This window comes from Calliopsis andreniformis, chromosome 3 (assembly GCF_051401765.1).
Source record: "Calliopsis andreniformis isolate RMS-2024a chromosome 3, iyCalAndr_principal, whole genome shotgun sequence".
NCBI classification, from domain to species: domain Eukaryota; kingdom Metazoa; phylum Arthropoda; class Insecta; order Hymenoptera; family Andrenidae; genus Calliopsis; species Calliopsis andreniformis.
The window spans coordinates 20,957,079-20,976,679 of NC_135064.1; the positions used below are offsets into that span (position 1 = coordinate 20,957,079).

General features: G+C 36.8%; 2 protein-coding genes across 3 annotated transcripts; one reads left to right on the forward strand and one right to left on the reverse strand.

Moving 5' to 3' along the window:
* Nucleotides 1-77: 77 nt before the first annotated feature.
* On the reverse strand, nt 78-2,378 carry Vhaac39-1 (V-type proton ATPase subunit VhaAC39-1). Its single transcript, XM_076375719.1, has 6 exons — nt 2,153-2,378; nt 1,689-2,039; nt 1,455-1,612; nt 1,201-1,377; nt 1,031-1,108; nt 78-928 (listed from the first exon to the last, which is right to left on the reverse strand). Exons 1-6 carry the CDS (start codon nt 2,271-2,273, stop codon nt 767-769), a joined length of 1,047 nt encoding a protein of 348 aa, XP_076231834.1. The 5' UTR covers nt 2,274-2,378; the 3' UTR covers nt 78-766.
* A 664-nt stretch (nt 2,379-3,042) lies between these two features.
* L(2)gd1 (lethal (2) giant discs 1) lies at nt 3,043-7,878 on the forward strand. 2 transcript variants are annotated; one of them, XM_076393204.1, is made up of 12 exons: nt 3,043-3,238; nt 3,314-3,449; nt 3,531-3,637; nt 3,721-4,090; nt 4,159-4,524; nt 4,607-4,990; nt 5,071-5,441; nt 5,519-5,694; nt 5,778-6,041; nt 6,304-6,342; nt 6,688-6,778; nt 6,854-7,878. In XM_076393204.1, the coding sequence occupies exons 1-12, from the start codon at nt 3,179-3,181 to the stop codon at nt 6,971-6,973; spliced, it is 2,484 nt and encodes an 827-aa protein (XP_076249319.1). In that variant the 5' UTR covers nt 3,043-3,178; the 3' UTR covers nt 6,974-7,878. The 2 variants fall into 2 exon arrangements, with proteins under 2 accessions (XP_076249319.1, XP_076249320.1); XM_076393205.1 differs by lacking the exon at nt 6,304-6,342.
* Nucleotides 7,879-19,601: the final 11,723 nt, after the last annotated feature.

Here is a 19,601-nt window from a genome sequence, read left to right on the forward strand (position 1 = left end):
ATATATGTAACTATTATTGCTTATTTTGAATGCTATTATACATTGAGATTGAATCGTGTTTGTCCTAATTTAAAAAAAACATGCAAAATTTAAGCATATTATACAGTTAAGTATTATAAGTATTGTTAGAAGATGTCTGTTTCATTCATGAGATATAAATTTTGATTAACAAACCAATGAATCAACTATATTTATGGAAACAGAAATACAAAAATATATTAATGAAGATTGATTTATAAATGTTAACTGTATGTTATGTGCGTACAGGTAACAGTTTTTTAATTTTGTTTTATTAAGATTAAAGAATGAATGAAGTTTAGTAATATAAGATACTATTTGAATTAAATTTTTTAAACTTATGGAATGTATTATATATCATTTTTTTTATATTACATGGAATTTATAATTACAACGTTGGGTAATACAAGACACAACAAATATACTGGTCTACATAAAATACATTATATACATCTATATAATATAAACTCTTGTTTATATATGATCATAACAATACTAAATAACTTGTAATACCATTCTTTCGGTTTGGCTAGACATATAGTTGCCTTTTCATTTTTGTCATTATGAATGAAACAATCATTTTACAATAGTTTGGCAGTTTTCCTCTTTCTGACAATAAGAAATACTGTAAAATTGTTAAAGTTTCATGATTGAAAACTTAAAATAAAGAGGAAAAGTTACTTGTTTTGTGTAATCTTGTATAGCCAGACACAAACATAAATGACCAATACAACAGAACATAAAGGTATTAAAAGATTGGAATGTAATTATCTATTTTTGCACGATGTTTCTGTGCAACGCATTCCGCTATCCAAACGATATTACGACATTCTTGTTCTTTTAATTTAAGGTAACTGTAGAATACTCCAAAGTGAAATTGTTGGAGAAAAGCGTTAACATTCAAGCGAACCTACAATGATAATATTAAAATTAATAATTGCTTATGATATTTTATTATTATGCAGTGTTAGTTTTTTTTTTTTTTTTTTTTTTCTGTAAACGATAATGTTACCTCGTATTCAAAAAATTTGTCTTCTAAGGTCTTGTCACCTGGATTATTACCTGCACCTTCGAATAAGGCACTGTATTCCTGCAACAGCAATATAAATGCACATTTCAGGTATACATATGTATTATATTTTGAAAGAGTTATAATCAAATACTCTAATGATATATACATACAGCATAATACTCTGCAATAGCTTTAACTTGTTCGTAATCATCAGCTCTAGCTAATGCAGCTAATCCATCAGGATTTAATTTTCCACAGCGTGGATACAATTTTGCTCTATCATCTTTGCCCAACTCAGTTCCAAAGGAATTAATAGTTATGATGATAGCTCGTCTATCTGCCTCAAACTATAAAAATAATTTATATTTAACAAATAATTTTCTAAACCATATCAAAAATATGGTGACACTATTAGCATTTATACCGCAAGTATTTCACACATAGTGTCTGCAGTTGTACCACCAATTTCTTTACAGAACTTGAAGAATGCTTCCAAATACGCTTTGTATAATGTATTTCTGATTATTTCAATGTTCATCTCATTTAAATCTTGTTCAGAAATGCAGTCCACAAAGAAAGGTGCTGCAGTAAATTATGTTTTAATATTTAACTGAAAGTGTTCAGGAATATAATAAGATGAATCTATGTTGGATCATACCTAAAGGAGTATCTACCAACACTGCATTATAAAGTTCAGCTGGTGTAGCTGCTACATGAATTGCTTCCATTTGTTCGAAACTGCCAAGGGGATGGCACTTAGGAATTAATTCTGAGATCGGTCTTTGATGCAAAGTACCCGTAATCAACAAAATAATATTATCAATCATATAGCTATATGTGATGAAGTCTAAAAATTGTGACAAAGGCTCAACAGAATGATTGCGCATATGTTGAAACTCTACAACAAGTTTCTCTCTCAGTTTGTCATCAATGACACTAACAGAGAGCGGTGATGGTTCGTTAGCCAAGAAAGTGCCATAATCTGTACCAGCCAAATGCAGTTTTAGATCTATGAACAAATGAAACACGCAACAAATGAATATACCAAGAATAGAATAAACACTGGACCACTGAAAAGCAATTGATCTTTCACACAAAACATCATTGTCATACAGAATTTACCTTCAAGGGTCTCGCATTGTACAAGATTGAGATAATCGTTTTGCTGGAGAATCCCACATTTAAATCCACGACAAAGCCCTTCCAAATACCCTCCATCGATATTGAACATACAACCCTTCATGTTGGAGGATCGTTTATTACAATTTAAAACCACCACACTGACCGAAACACGGATCCGTCAAAATCGAAATCGGACTCGCCCTTTTCCGTGACGATCATATGACTGCTCGACGAGAAGTTTATCACGAACTACGAAAAACTGGAACTAATTATAGATGGCAGCTTATCAGTCTCGAATGACTATCGAACATTTGAATTTTAGAGAGTGTTCCATCCAATCTTGATTCTCCAATTAATTCTTTGAAATCAATTTAATAATTAACTAAATCAACGGAAAGTACTTTACGTGTGGCTATTATCTGAATATTGAGATAAAAGATTATATCCTAAAAATTATATTTTCTACATTATTTTTTACCAATCGACCAACCAATAGTTATTAAAATGTTATTGTTGCCATTATCATTTGATAAGAAGTAAGTAGATACACTTGTTGAATTTTGAGTTAAATCTGCTATAATCAAACATTCTTATAAATTATAAATAAAAACAAATATACAGACTAATTATTACATACTTTATTCGGGTATTTGGATTTAAGTCCAGATACTTGAGTACTTAAGCTTGAATTTTGTATCTAAATCTGAGTTATAATGAATATTTTAAATATTTAGATATTCTGGTAATATTAAAAGTTCTAGTTCATAGCCTGTTTATCAAGTTTATTTGCGTGTTTCCTGGATAGCTGTGCAATCATTATAAACGATTATGTGTTAGGTCACAGAGTGATGTTGGGCTAACTTTTGTGTATTGTGCGTGCGATGGATGACGCATATCAGTAGAACGTTATTTCACAGAGATACGCTTTGTGTATGTGTACCTGTAATGTATTTTATCTGCCTTGTTATTCTTGATATATTACGAACTGTGAATTGATTCGCCATAGTGTACATTTATTAAATCAGTATGTTTGGGAAGAAAGAGAAGACGAAACGTCAAACACGACCTGCTGGTAGCCTTGCTCAGGTATCGTCTCATAATATTTTTAACCTTACTTTTTAATCAGTCAGACTTTTACTAAACACGATATTTCTACGAAAGTTTGGGATCTTCGAGGTTCCCGAAAGCATAGATGATCTAGGTAAGAATTTTATGGATAATGATGATGATGACGACGACTTAGAAGCTGAATTAGCAGCATTGACAGCTGGTGATGACATTAGACCTAAACGCAGAGGTAGGAATTTAGTTCAATTTTACATCTAGATATCGTCTATTTTTCTAATGTACACTTGTAGAATAAGATAACATTTTGTAGCACCTAGGAAACCAGGTACTGATGCAAACTTGGATAAAATGATAGCCGAAAGTCTGAAGGATCCAGATGAAGAAGTATCTGATGGGGAGGATGATCCAGAATTATTGGTATAAGTTCTTTCTTTATTTGTTTTTCTTATTAGTTAGATAAATGTATTTAAAGTAATTTTAGATATTTCATATTGCTTTAGAGTGAACTTCAGATGATCACAGGCAATGAATCTTCTGAGAAAGGCTCACCTGTAGAGGAAGAAGATCCAGGAACAGAGAGCGTGGAAAACCCTGAACCAGAAGGAGGAAATTTACCTATGGAGAGTATAATAAACTTAATAGAAGAAAGATTGAAACTTTACCAAATTGCTGAGAAGAAAGCAAAACAAGAAAATGAATCAAGTAGAGCGAGAAGATTTAATAGGGGCATTAGAACTCTTAAGCAGTTATTGCATGATGCCCAAACAGGAAAGACTATTAATGAAGCAGACATTCCACCAGAATTACCACCATCAGCTACTTCAGAATCAACACCAAAAGTATCCGAAGATAAAGTAGAAGAAATGACAGGTATTTTATCTAAAATAATTATGCCTTCTATATTGTTTCCTATTTTTTACTATATATATGGTTTTCAGAGCATACTAATGTGTCTGCTGAAGCTGATACTCCGGCTCCTGAAGCTACTCCTTCAGAACCTGCTCCAACGAAAGCTATAGATGAAGAAGCATTAAAGCTATTAAAAAGTAGACAGCAAGAATATAAAATCGCCGCATTAGCATGGAAAAAAGCTGGCAATATGAAGGAAGCACTTCAGTGTGTAAGTGTAGCAAAACAGTTTGATATAGTCATTGCTGCAGTAAATGGAGGGGATACAGTTGACTTGTCAGACATGCCACCATCTCCGAATACTCCTGACTCCAGTAATACTGCTGCTACCAAAGAACCTGAGAAGGTAGAAAATGAGGTACAAAAACAGGCGCCTTCAGAAATTCCATCTGCAGGTAAAGTTTCAAAAGCATTTGAAAGTTTAAAAAACTATTTCAAATTCAAATGATTATACTCTTAATGTTCTGTCATACATAGAAGCATCAGAAACAAAGCCAGCTGGTCCAGAAAATTTAGAGCTTGCTCTCAACCAACGTCTCGAAGTGTATAAAAAATCGAAAATGGCTGCAGAAGCTGAAGGAAATTCTTCTAAAGCACGAAGATATGGTCGTATCTGCAAGCAGTTTGAAGATGCCCGTAAATTGCTAGCTCGCGGAAAACCTGTTCCTTTGGATGAATTGCCAACTCCCCCTGGTTTCCCGCCACTTTCAGCTCCTCCACAACCTAGTGCACCTGCACCAGAAGCAGAAAAGACTGAAACGCAACCGGAACCAACACCACAGGCTGCTCCAGACTCTGAACAATCAGGAGACAAAAGTACAAGTCCAAAGAGTCCTGTTTCTCCTTCGAGAGTACAAATAGGTATGTAATCAATTTTTTAAAAGTATATAACACTATTAATTATCATTTTATCTTACTAATAATTCATATTTTACTTGTAGGAAGAAAACAAAATCAAAAGACGTCACGTGCGGATAAGCAATTGACGTTCTTGCAACAGCGTCAACATGAATTGAAGCAAGCTGCCCTTGATGCAAAAAAAGATGGAGATATAGAGTTGGCACGCACTTATTTGAGACAAGCGAAAGGAATTGATCCACTGATAGAAGCTAGTAAAGCTGGATTACCTGTTGACATGAATTCCATACCTCTGTCCCCTCTTGCGAAAATGGAACTCAATGCTGATAACATAGCTGGGCAAGTTGATGATAGTTTTACGTTGATAAGTAGTCAAGACTGTCTAGAAGAGGCAACGGGCACGGATGAACAAATTTACGAAAACCTTGAGTCTCAATTAATGAAGCAAATCAAGGTATGGTATATGACATACATTTTTACTGATTTTTTAATAAAGTGCATGTACTAAGTGGTTGTAAAATTGTATTGCAGTGGTGTTTATGTACGAGAGATCACTCGAAGGCGTTGGGAGATGTACCTGGATACAATAGGTGGGAACGACTTGCTTTGGGTTATAAACGAGACTTCGATATGCTGAGAGTTCGGAAACGCGATGCACTGCCACCACCACAACATCACTATGAAACGAAGACTTACGCTATAGTTCAGTTAGTAATATTTTTTATTCGTTGTAAATGGAACAGGTATGAACTTTAAAAGGTTTGCAAAGTTTACAGTATTTATTTTTTAGGAGTTGCACAGATTTAAGTGATAATGATATAGAAATATCGATAATAAGAGGAGTGAATTATTCGAAGGATGCAGATACATATGTTATATTTGAGTTCCCTTATCCTTCTGATAGTCCTCCATCAGATAGGACCGCCACAATTAAGGGAACCTGTAATCCTGAATATCAGGCAGTTTTTCCATTAATTGGAATAATAGATCGTTCAAGACAATGTCAACGAGTATTCAAAAGGCACGCATTGAAGTGCCAAGTTTGGGCAAAAGGGTAATTATAAAGTGTATTTAAAATTTTAGTATTTACTCATGATAAGTTTGGTTTTAATAGCATATTCTTTACAAATAATATACAATTTTCATACTGACAGCAATTATTACCTACTGCTTGTAAATAGTGTTTTAATGTATGCAATAGCGTATTATGCATTGATTATTTAATACAGTGTAATTGGTCAACATTAAGGAGGAACGAAATAATTTATCACAATGTAACATTAAAGATAGTAAATAGATTAGTACGTTGCTTACAGATGCTCGCTGAATCCCTTCCTGTGTTGCACTCATCCAAGGTATGAATACTTCGTCCTTTTAAACGCACTTATCTTCTAAATTATACTTCAGAAATAATGTGCTGTTATTTTGATGCTTTCAAAGTGGTTAGTGCTATATTTTTTGTTCCTTTTTGTTTAGTAATATCTAACAAATAATGTAATAATTATTCTAAAAGTATTCGAACCACATATTATTAGAAGAGAAAATATTAGTTTCAAATTTATGAAAATGCTTTACATAGCTTTTGTAATGTGCGAGCAAACTGTGACAACGTATTCCCTATTTCAATGTATTCTAGCTTTTAAATTATAATGTACGTATATGTATCCACTGTAGCATGTAATTTACGGTTTCTTTTTTAGTGGATTCTTTAGAAGTGACAGCCTCTTAGGCACAGTCGCAGTCAAATTGCAGCCTTTGGAAACTCTATGTGTGCTTCATGATTCATTCCCAGTAAGTTATGGACATAGATCATTAAAGGGTGTAATTAATGATTACATATACTAAAGAAATGTTGTATTACTGTAGTTAATGGACGGAAGGAAACCCACGGGTGGAAAACTAGAAGTGAAAATGCGGTTGAGGAATCCAATACTTACAAAGCAAATAGAACAAATTACGGATAAATGGTTGATTATCGATCACTGATGTAGCGTTCCACAATAATGATTTATATTTATTTTGCCGATGATTTCACCACTGGGGCCTTGGAAATGTAATTTGCTGTTTACGAGGCTATAAGAAAACTATTCATTTCATTAGTAGCTATTTCAACGAATGTGAATATGTATATCTGTGAGATAATTTCTATATTTTACTACAAATGATCAGCCTTACAGAAAATTGTAATTTGTACACATAATGTTCCCTTAAGATGTGTACATATGCACAACTTGTAATCATTACAAGATATCACATAAGAAATTTGTTACAGGAAAATGGCATAGCTTGTTATTTAAAAAAGAAAGTGAAACTATATGTTATAATTTATAGTTATAGTTGGATTTGTAGTTATTTTATTAACTGTAAGAAATAAGCGAAAGTGATTAGCGATTTAAAAAGAACACGCTTTTTTAATTATTTAATATTCAATAAAAAATTTAAAAAGAGCTGTGAATGCAATATGAGCAATGTTTTTAAGTTAAGTATAAGTTCATTGATGAATATAAAATAACGTTGATGATAAAACTAACACGATACTTCGTCTTGTAAGTGATTTTAGTCTACATTACTTAGAAAGACAAGCTGCAGAAGTAATTAAGCCTTAAGCATCACTGAAGGTAATTAGAGTGCGCATGAGAAACTATTGGTTGTATGTATCGAACGATTTAAACGCGGCGAAGGAACGATCTCGGGACGAAGCTGAATCCACATTTCCAGAGAACAATACAGCAGGTGAACCCCACTAACAAACTATTGTCCGATAATCGTTCAACTCTGTCTCCTTCCAGTTCACTGCCCCACTGTTTCATCCCCGTCCACACGAGTCTAACTGTCTGATCCTTAACGATCACGTGCTCTTACTAAACTATACATGTATTTTCTAGGATGCAGAGATGAGTATTCAACCAGAGACACGTTAATTATGATAATTATTGAAACAGGATGCTTCATATCTTGAGTTTCTTATGAATATTTCATCATTAGTAACATATTTCTATGTTTTCTCTTGAATTAGCTTCCTGATGTATAGATTACATTTGATGGAAAATATTAAATTAAGGAAACTTATTTCTTAAATGAAAACACCATGAAAAAGGTTTATATTTTCTATTTTTTATGAAGTGAATTTTCTTCGTGATTCTTTTGCATTTTATAGTAGCCATTGCAAGGTCAACTTATATTTTTTATATTGTTTTTGTATAAAAAAACTATACTGCATTTTTGCAGTATTTTGAAAGATAAAATAATGGATGTTCATTGTTAATTAAGTTAGTAAAACATTATGAAAAAATTCCCAGGGCTTTATAAGAAGAAAATAAACAATTTTTATCTTTTGCAATTTTTTCTAATTGATAGAATTCAAGTCAAATATAATTGAAAAATCAATAATTCTGTAGTTAAAAAATAGAGGTCGTACAAAAATTCCTTTCAAACAAAAGTTGCTTGTACTTCTATGTACAATAGAATTCCGAAATCAAAAATTTATGCTCCCATCAAAAAATGAAAGTTGACCTTGAAACGACCTTTGAAACGCCCATATATTAAAAAAACTAGTACAATTTGAATCTCCCCTTAATATCATGGTAGCTGTGTTCCAGCTTTTTCTGTTCTAATTAGTCGGTCACGAGATATTTCGTTGTGTCAACTTAAATAGAACACCCTGTACTTCAACAATACATGGTACATAAATTAACAATAAGCGTAAACTTCATAACGACAAATGATTTTCAGACTTCTGTGCCGAAAGTCAGCCTCTGTCTTTTGATCTTACCCATCGACCTTTTGCGGTACAGTGTGCAAGGGTCATCACGCGACACAAAAGGTGGTGCTACAGAAGATTGGAGCATAAAGCGGTTGACACCCACCGCGTCAAATGCTGGTGTCTAGTGGTCCCCGAAAAACGCTCGACCATATCGCGTTTCTACCAACTAGCACAAAAGGCTTTCCCGCGGCGCACATATCGATCGCGCCATTGGAAAACAATGGGATTTATTTGCCAATTAGACAATTAGGTCGGCTGAAAGGGCGCAGGGAGCGCGAGCAGCCGAAACTTCAGCGCAGCGAGCACCGCGGATCTGGATTACACGGTCCAGTGCAGAGTATTTGACGAGCATATACATACCGCGGTTAATGTTGACCTTTTGGCCTCAGCCAGCGGGAATCCGCGTGCAAATTAACGATGTTTGTTCTCAACCCTTTGGCCCGCCTTGATTCATCAATCTCGTTGCCCTTCCGCCCCACAACCAGTTGGGGGTGAGCTGCTTCCTTCGTGCGCGATTTATTTCGAGAGCCCTAACGATTCGTGGATAAAAATCGTAGATAATCGGTGATTTCTGTAGTTTTATTTGCACAGTATGCACACATTTCAAATCGAGCGCTCGCCGATCCTCCAGCGTGTCTCCAATTTACGGATGTCCTTCAACTCTGGCTAAAGTCCCTCTAAGATCCAAGCGACCAATAATGTCAATATTTTACGCGTTTGTGCGATAGCCTTTGACACGTTTAATACTTTATCGCTACAATGTTCAACAGTCTTCTATGACCTAAATTGTGTCGCATGGAAATCGAATTTTTATTCGTAAGACTGGTACAGACTGGGATACACTTGTTGGAAATTTTATTGACAGCAATATTGACAGTTTTGTTTTTCATAGGATGAGAGAAGAAGAATTGTTGCTGCTGTCATGTGTTTTCACTTTTTTAGTGATTGTATCTATGTCTTACCAATATTGGCATCTTTACTGCTCGTTAAAAAGTTGTGTTCATAACGATGTGGATCCAGAAGCCTTTTTTAGGTGGGGTAAAATATATAAAGTACATACATTTTCGAACCTTCTTTTACACGATTTGAAATTTAAACTTTGGTTTTTTATACAGCTCTAAATAATTAAATCTATATTAATTATTTATGACTAAGTGTATATTTAACAAATTTTTCAGAATGTGAATGATGAAACTTTTCAAGTATTGGTAGACGTTATTACTCCATCCATTTGAAGGAAAGAAGTGAAGAAATGAAGATATTAAAATTCACTTTGAACAGTTGAACTGCAACTACGTATGAGTATCAATTCTTACATCCTATCTATAAATTTAAGTGTCTCAGAACGTGCTAGACACGACCGATTGACGGCGATTATTTCTGTAGGTTGAAATTAGAGTCATTTGCTCGAGAGAATGGTCGTTTTATCGGATCACAAAATCTTGGATACTCCGAGCTGCCTTTTCGTGGCACACGTGCTAGCAGCTCTTCTTTTTCGAAATCGTTTCTCGCAGATAGAGTCCGGTTACGCGGTTTCTGCTTATTCGGCAGATAGCCGGACGTGACGTCACTGGGCCCAGTCGAGTGTTGATTGCAGATGCCAGATGTGACCCGACACCCGAGTTCTTCTGCCTTCCTTCTTTCTCCTCGCGAATCTACCTCGCGGATCGCGCCGCGGCTTCGCGTTTCATTCGTCTTTTATGTCACCAAATCGACAACGTAGAATTTGATGTACTTCCGACACCAAGGTCTCAGCTTTTCATCGAGCTGTACACTCGTTCCAGCTAAATTTGTGGATGCAACTCTGCTATGGGTATTATGCAACTGTGCAAAGTACATACCTTGCTTTAATATCTTCTATCGAGTATACATACTTTATTTCTTTATTTGTGAGACTTTATTTCTTGTATTCTAACTGGAATTATTATTTATTTTATTGTTAGTAGAGAAGCTTCCATTTGAGACAGAGGAAGGATTTGAAGTGGTAAACATTCATTTCGCTGAGAAATTTCCTTCGTCATTTAAATAATATCTACTCAAAGAGAAGAATCATCATTTCTTAAATAGTAGAATTGGCGTTCAAGAACTGCTTAGTGACAACGAAGCTTTTATGATTAACATAATCTCTATTTAGTGCATTTTTCATACTTCAAGCCGATACATTTCTCTTATCGTCGCGGTTTGAAGTTTATGGCTGTTATCGCGATCTATGCAAAGAAAAAATCGGCGAAGTTACGCGGACGTAACCGTGGGTGCACGAAGGTCGCTGTTTCGAAGTCAGGGGCGACGAAGATCGCACGCTGCAGCATAAGTCGCGCGCAATCAGTACGCCCTCGTTGTCAGCAAACGAAGAGACAAGGGCCACCGCGGTCGTGGATTGTTTATTAATAAATCGTTACCTGGAAGTGGGAGCGATTTCGAGAAGTCTGATCTAAGCCACGGGGAGCTTCGCTCAGCCTGTAACAGTGTCTTGTACAGGGGGATGTCATTACGATCTTTCCGCTCCTCCGATTGCTTTGACTTGTTTTACACGACGAGATACGCTGATCTGCGATGACCGCACGCATGGGGCATTCAATATCCATGAAACGACGACGTGATTATGTGATAAGGACGAATTTTTTTTCGCTGAAAAGAAGAAGTCCTTGAAGGTCGAGGAGCTCGATTTATGCATTCGTTCGTCTAATGCAGGTGGTTCAGGAGATTCTATTTGAAAGGATTTTACTTCGATATTTGTGAAGAGATTTACAAGGTAAGGAATTGTTACTTTCTTTTCTTGTATATTTTTTAGGAACCTTATCTTACCCTTTGTATTTTAATAGAGTAAATACACTACTAGCCAAAAGTTTGGAAATACTAATCTGGAATTGCCAATTTCACTAAAGTGATGTCCCTTGCGAGCCAAAGAGTTACCCTACCTACATCATCAGAAAGTATTTTTTCACCATTAAGTTGAAATTAGTAAGGATCAATGAAGCAGGTCGTTAAAGATCTGACAGATCGATGTTTGCTTATCTGAAAGGAATCGCGAAGAGATAAAGGGCATAAAACGTGCTAGCACTAGGGAGAGATATTGGCTATTAAATTTAATAGCCGGGGACGAGAAACGGCGGTTCTTCTTCTAGACTCTTCTTCGTTACTTCCCTCCGTTTCGCTAAAACAATAAAAACTCGCCATTAATAACGGCGCGGTGACAAATATGACGGAACTTCCGACGCGCACCGGAAGTCGCTAAATGTGCTCGTGTACGGTTTCATCCCCTTCGAGACGCGCAGTCACAGAGATGTTGCTTCTTGGTTTTAACTTCTTGGACGTTTCCTTAGATACATTCTTGGTACAATCAGAGTTTTGGAATTTTAAATAATATGATAATTAATGAGTACTTTAGTGAAATGTGTAAACTATTAGATTCACAAAATGGATATCGAAATACAAGTTTTAAAACAAAAAGAGAAAAACTTTCTCCAAGCAAAAGTAACCTAACTTACTATGTTATAGGACGTAGAAATATAAAAACATAAAGGACCGCAAATTTGTCACTCTTTCTCGCGTCTGTGTGTCTCTTGGCTTAAAGAAAGTACTTATTACAGATTTCCAGAAGGTCGACGAGAAACTTCTTCCCCCAAAAAGAGGGTGGTAGATCAAATACGTTTAGAAACCTAGATCTCTGTTCTAGATCTATTAAGACCTCGACCTGATATTTTTAAAAAAATGATACAGATCATTTTGCCTTAGAGCCACAAATATCTAATTCTGTCTCTTCTACTACTTCTACTGTAGATTCATTCCAGCGATTCGTGCCCCTTTGCAAAATCTCAGAAGCCGCCTAAACCTTCAGTATTTTCTGTCAACTTCCTATAGAACGTTTCACCAGAAAAAGCAAATTGAAATTGATATCGAAATAAGCCCGAAGGCAAAGCTGCGTCTCTTCAACGAAGTCGTCCGCCTCCGCGTACGTACGCGTCTGTTTCCGCCTCGACTTGTCGCTGGTGAAACGGAACATTATGTTTTTAATCACGGCGACACAAATACCGCGATTCGATTGTTCCCCAGGCCGATACACAGCGATGATCCGAGAATAATTGAGGCACGAACGGCAAACAGATCTGCATCCTGACGGGGGGTGCTGGCCCGCCCCTACCCCTCCGCGTCCCTTCCCCACCTTCGTCACCCCACGCTCTATGACCGTGGCACGATCTCTACTTCATTGTCATCTGTCATCGCGCCGCGAACAAATGAGCGTCTCAACAGCCGGCAGACAAATGACTCCAAGGATTATCCGCCGAACGTTTCTGGTCCTTCTCCCTCTTCCTCGTTCCTCTGCGCGATCTTCCTCCTTTTTCATCCCCCGTTGTTTTCTCCTTCTCCTTCGATTACTTCTCTCTCTCACTCGCTGCTGTTTTCCTGTTTCTTCCTTTCGTTTTTTGTTTTTCCCTCCCGCTACTCTGCTTTTAATAATCTATTCCGCTCTTTTGAGTTTCTGTCGTTCACCTCCTTTGTTACCTTCGACGTAGCTTCTTTTGTTTCTTTCTTTGGTCTTTAGGGATGAGCGATGGGGCAGCCAATATTGTTGATTGAATTTTTAATTTTTTGAAGACACATTTAAAAAAGTATCTTGAGCAATGTGGTACAATGATGAATCTATAGTAATTGAAAGAGAAGATCCTCCTTCTCAACTTCGTTAAAGACTGAAGCATTATTGTGTGGAATGTAATTTTCGTGGATAATTTAGGCGAAGGGGAACTTCTATCATTACGTAAACATGCAGTGCCCTTTCTCTCTCATAGTTACCATGAGTATCTACCTATTCCGAGTGGATTTTTGAAACTTCTGCCTTTCACTTTCACTGTAAAAAACAGAGCCCAGCAAAACCACCCTCTCCACACCCCTCAGCCCTCACTGATTTCTCAAACATCCTCGCCCTGCAGTTCTTAAAATAATTAGTAACAACCAATTCGACCAATGCCCACCAGCCAAACCCTCCAATTGACATTAAAGCGACCCATCGATTCCGCCTGACCATTACACCAGTGTCGAGTGGAAGCCGCGATATTCGATCGATCTCCCCTGAAAATTTTCAATTTCCCCCTCCCCCGACCACCCCTCGAATTATCGCATATGTAACGTTTCCTCGTAGGAAAAACCTTTCTATCGACTGTAGGTGGGTTCATTGGTAGGTTGGCTTGCTGGCTGACTGGTTGGTATCGATGTGCAGGCTGGCAAGCCGGCTATGCTGGCTCAGCACTCTCCCTCGTTCCTCCTCTTCCCACCGCGATGCCAGCCAGCCACCTTTGCTCTTGCTCCTCTCTGTAGTCTTACTCCCGGTCTCATCCTGGAACGCGTTCATAAACTTAGCTTCCTTAAGGCCACCACCGACGATTTTTAATTTGCATACGGATAGATTAACGCCTCGTGACCCTGGCTGGCCCACGCCTCTTGTTCTGATTAGACTGGTCGAGTAAGGAAGCTAGGACTGTTTCGATCGGTGCTTTATTTCGCTTTGACGGAAAGAAGGTAGAATAGTCGAATGATCGTTGCATAGGAATGTCCATACGATTATGATAATGAAACGTGGAATTTTATTCGCTGGGAATGGCTACTGGGAACTGGGAGGAAGGTTGGGAATGTCTTTTGTGTAATTTTGTATGGAAAGTGGGGCGGGGGAGGGTTGTACTGGTGGAGGGAGAGTTAGTTGTATTTAATTTGTTTTGAAGGAGGATGTTTTCGAGGATTAGATAGCGATGGAGGTTGAGATTGAGAGCGAGGGGTAAGGTTCGATATCAAGTAGAACTGTACCGCATTGGTCAGACTGTCTGTATAGTGTCTCGCGGTGCTTCTGCTACTACTTGCTTCACTTGGTGAAGAGGCTCTCTCTTGAAATTGAATTGAGAGGATTTTTTGTAGATTGTTAATTATCAGTAGATAATTATGGACAAAATGGATGTTTATGTAAATTCATATTTTTATAAACATGACTATAAAAATCGAATTTAGATACAAATATTGATTATTCTTAAAAAATAATATTATAATGTCTGCACACATAAATTTCTTATGAATGCATAAACATTCACAGTCGAATTAACAGACTCTCTGTTAATGGAATCTTTGTTAATAATCCCTTACCTTAATATTATCAATGTATAGAGGGACAATCATAAAAAAGTCTACATTAGTAACTTTCTCAGAAATAATTTTACTAAAAATGTAGATACATATTTAATTTTGATTTAATGTGGGGGACTTTCCATTCCTCTTTAAGAGGAATTTTATAGTGAATAGTTAATCGCATAATGACCGTCATATCTTTGTTGACAGTATTTAAATTAAAGAATATTGAAATATCAGTGAAGATAAATATCGATGATATACTTTTCATTAAAATAAACATGATGTAATTTTCTTATCGTCAATTAAAGAATAAACGGCACGTGCCTTGATTTTATTCGCTTCTCTCAGCTTCTTTTATTGCAAAATCGTGTGAGCTAACTAGAAAAATGTTTCAACTTAAAGATTTGAATTTTAGTAGAATTTCGATTTTTTCAATCACTGAACATTCAATTTGAAAGTGTAATTAGTACCTATTTAAATTTCTGTTTTTCTAAAATATATTTAATTTTATAATAAAGACAAAGTAAATTATTCTAAAAAATACATCGAACTACGAAGGAATAGGTACTTACATTCTCTCATAAACTATTACGAAGTAATGCCTCAAAATATGAGAGAAACATAAAAGCAGTAAAAGCTGATTTCACTCCTTCAAAGTAAATTCTCATCGAAAAAGATATCCTACACTTCACGTTCACTCAAAGTTTCATTCAAATCAGGATCATGAAAATTGAGTAGGTGCTTTGCAAGTTCTTACTCTTCCCAGAGAAAGGACGACATGGAAGAAAGTTCCAGTTATATCGGTAATTTCAAGTTGCTCGATGAACGAATGGGAGGTGGACAAATGTCCGAGATTGGCATTCGAGTTAAGATCAAAAGAGTCCTCCCGCTCAAAAAGAGGGAGGAAGCGAAAGAGAGAGCTGGAAGTTCCATGTTTGGCTTTCGAATGCAATTGCTCGTCGTAAATCTCGCGGTAGAGTTTGTTGTGCGCCAAACAACCGAGATGTCCCACCAGATGCGATAGATCAGTCTCTTGACCTCTCGGTGTAAAAGTATGATAACAACCAGGAGGAATTACTGTCATATGGGAATGTCCTAGCTGTCTCTCTTCGTTCGTGCTTCTTGCTTTGGGACTTTGCTCGCTGCTGTCAGACGTGCGTGCAAAACATCGCGACATGCAACATTTATTCATCCGTGGACGATGTTAAGAACGTAGCTCATGCATAAAAGATGCTAGCATCGATGATACAACTTGTTGCATTTTTGGATTTGAGCTGATCTTGAGTTAGTCTTGAGAAATCTACTATTATAGGACTTAATACTTTGATTGCCATGTCACCCTTACATAGGTGACAATTTTTTGTAGACTTTGAACAACGATAAGTAATAGAAAGAATTTTAGCGAGAGTCAGTGAAAGAAGAAGACTTTAAGATTAATAGCTTTTACACAGCTGATTCTTAACAGTCTAGTACCCATAGTTGGCGTACCCAAAACCTACCTTGTATCTTTCAAGATTTTCCACATTATTAAATAGATAGCTCTTGCTGATCCTCGTCAGCCTTGTACCCATAGTTGGCCTACGTACAATCTACCTTGTATCTTTCAAGATTTTTCACGTTACCGAATACCTATATAACTCTTACTGATTGTCAACAGCCTTGTACCCATAGTTGGCGGAGTTCAACGATTCTATACGATCGACTGCCACGTCGATCGCGTGGCCCCTCGACAGTGGAAAATTTTTCGCATTCGTTACACCGGTGTAACCCGTGCTCTTGGAATGGTATCGAGTACAGGTCGAACGACGAGGAGGGAACGAAAAGAAAACGGCAGGCAAGAGGATGTCGAAGTGCAGCGTCGACAAATTCCTCGCTGAACAAAATGGCCAATCCTATCGTCCTCCTCGCTCGTTCTATTTCGGGGTCTTTGCGACACTTGCCGTCTAGACCAACAAAATTCTGTCTGTCTTGTCACCTTGGCCCGGCAGGTTAAAGCACGGATAGACCTTAAAGCTTCCTTCGCGCCTTTTCTCATTTTCCGTTCGAGGAAATGGAAAACCCCTTCCCTCTTCGTCGATACGTTCTTCCGTGAAACTCGAGCGTAGAGTTTGTCTGGGTTCAACGCGATGCGTAAATCACACGCGCGTTTGCCGCGCGGAAAAATGTCGCACGAGTCGTTGGATCGAGAATTACGAAACGGATGACGCGAGACAGTTGCATCGACATTCTTCGAGCAAAATGGTCGACTGTTTTTTCACCTACTCGATGTTAAGCTCGATGTTCTACGTTTTTATATATTATTTATATAGACTCTATATTTGGTTGCATATTGAAATTTCCCATAAGTGTATGTAGGTTTACAGTCTAGTGATTACTACAGTTTCATAAGTTTTAATTTTGTTAAAGTTTGATCAAACTTCCCACTAGAAAATTCCCATTACTTAGAAATGCATATGTACTTTTTTATCCAGCAAAATTACAATAGTTGGAATACTTTACATAAGAGTCTGTAGTATTTCATATTTACGCCTTTCTAATTAATCATGCAGAGCTAATACCTATTATTATAATAGAGTGTGAGGGACTGTTTATTAAAATTTTAAAAGTACATCGCTGGCTGAGCGACAAATTCGTTTCTATGCGTCGCGAACGGTTGGAAATGAAGAGTAAAGGGAAAAAAGGCTAGAAGGGAGAGGCAGACGAGGAAAGGAAGAGAGGGTGCGACGAGAAAATTTGATATTCATGAAGCATTTGAAAGTCGTGCCACCCGAGAAATGGGTATAGAATATAGACTGCTAAGCGGGGGTAGGTTCGTAGACATTTGTGGAAACCTATTTAGATGCGAGTTCGTGATTCGCGCCCGTCGCTCGCCTCACCCCTATCGTTGTTACGTTGTTAGTGAGTTTGATTTTTGTTCTAAAAAGAAACATGTAATTTCTATTCGTATGTAAACGTGTACTGCTTAACAAAATCAAATTTAACCAGCAAGGTTTTTAATTTAACTTAATTAGAATTTAACCTTTTTTAAGGAATAATCGCATCTATTAATCGTACTGAAATTCTTGTAGTTTAAGTATAGCGTTAATTATCACTTTCATATCGTCCTGCTACCATTCGTAGAATGATACCTAAATCAGATCTTTGTTTATTTCCCTTTTCTATCAAAGTATGATGATGTAGTATAATTCTATTGTTATTATTTTCATATGTCTACATATGTAAGTAGGTATATTACGAATCTAACCTAGAAAATCAATTCAATCTTTTAATTAAAAATTCTACGCTCACATAGAAGTGAAATATTTTCTCACTTTTTAACATATGTAGCATCACCATGTTGAATGCAAATGTAATAAAATATCGTGACAATAGAATGCTTATAGAATAACTGTTTACTAAATAATCTTAATTTTTATTAACATAATACATAACCCTTTTACTCGTTACGATGTACAGGCAAAGCTAAGAGCGATTTCTGTATTTAAGAGACACAGGTAAAACATTTTATAGATATTCCTATCATAGGTCATGTCTAAAAGAAGTCAGTTTAATCATTTAAAAAGTTGAACATTGTTTTAATCACTTTTCAATATTGTAGTGGTCAATGAAAGGTCTAAGGTTAATTTTTCTTATCGGCCCTCAACAGTAACTTTCCTTCAGTCACCTGCAAACACACATTTTTAAGCACATAGATGGCGTCTGCGATCGCAAAGTGCCCCAGTTAACAGGTTAACGTCTCTCTCATTCTCTCCACGAAAAAGGAGTTATCTTTACACCGTCGCTTCTCCATTCATTCCCACGATCAACGCGAGAAACCAGTCCAGCTTCCGTGTTCCCTAATTCCGTTTACTCGTCAGCGTATTTCATCGCTACGTTTCGTTCCGCGTTTCAGGTGTGTACACAACCTGACAAGTTCATCACTCTGATAATGAGTGTTTCAGTGACAGGTTAAGCTACTTTCCAAGAACGTCTTAGATACGGTACTAAACAGATCTTTGGAATCTTTGAGTAACGCTGTCTAAATAAGGGCTCGCGAACCCTGTGGAGTTAAGAAGCTGAATGTGACCAAATAAGATACAACTCTCAATTAAGTAACAGGAAACACATTTGGTGTTTTATATATCTTATACTCACAAGAGTACCACACGCCACTTGTGTAGGTCTCACTTAATCTATTAATTGTGTAGTTCTATTTTGGAAGTATGTATCGTTGTATCGCAAAAATGAAGAGACGAGTATACTCGTCACGACGCCAAAACTTACCACTTCTTCGTGACGAGTATACTAGTCATAAACCAGAGAATTGTCATTTTATCATAATGAATATACTCGTAACACAAAAAATCATTTCCTCATGACGAGTATATTCGTCATACATAGCTATATTTTTGAGGCACTGTACAAGCTCCCAGTAGCACACAAAAGTAGAAACACATTAATATCACATCACGTGAAATCACAAGCTACCAGCTTGTCTACTACAGCAAAGTAGCTTCCAACAGATTCAAAACAATGGCACGCCGACTTACACTCTATGGACACAGAAATCACGTGACATGGTTTTCACGTAATGTGGTATGTGTCTCTACTTTAGGTTAGGATCACAGAAGTGATTTTTTTATAGATCGTACGTCTTCTTGCTTTCCCTCTCGAAAGTAACGAAGTCAGACCTACAATCCTCCCTCCTCTAAACGCCCATGTGGCCCTAGCCACAAGTCTCGTCGACGGCAGAAAATCGGT

Coding starts and splice junctions, on each gene's coding strand:
- Vhaac39-1 (XM_076375719.1), bottom strand. CDS start 2,273: ATGAAGGGTTGTATGTTCAATATCGATGGAGGGTATTTGGAAGGGCTT. Junction 1,613..1,688: donor GTTGGTAGATACTCCTTTAG/GTATGATCCAAC, acceptor AATTTACTGCAG/CACCTTTCTTTGTGGACTGC. Junction 929..1,030: donor ACAAATTTTTTGAATACGAG/GTAACATTATCG, acceptor TTATCATTGTAG/GTTCGCTTGAATGTTAACGC.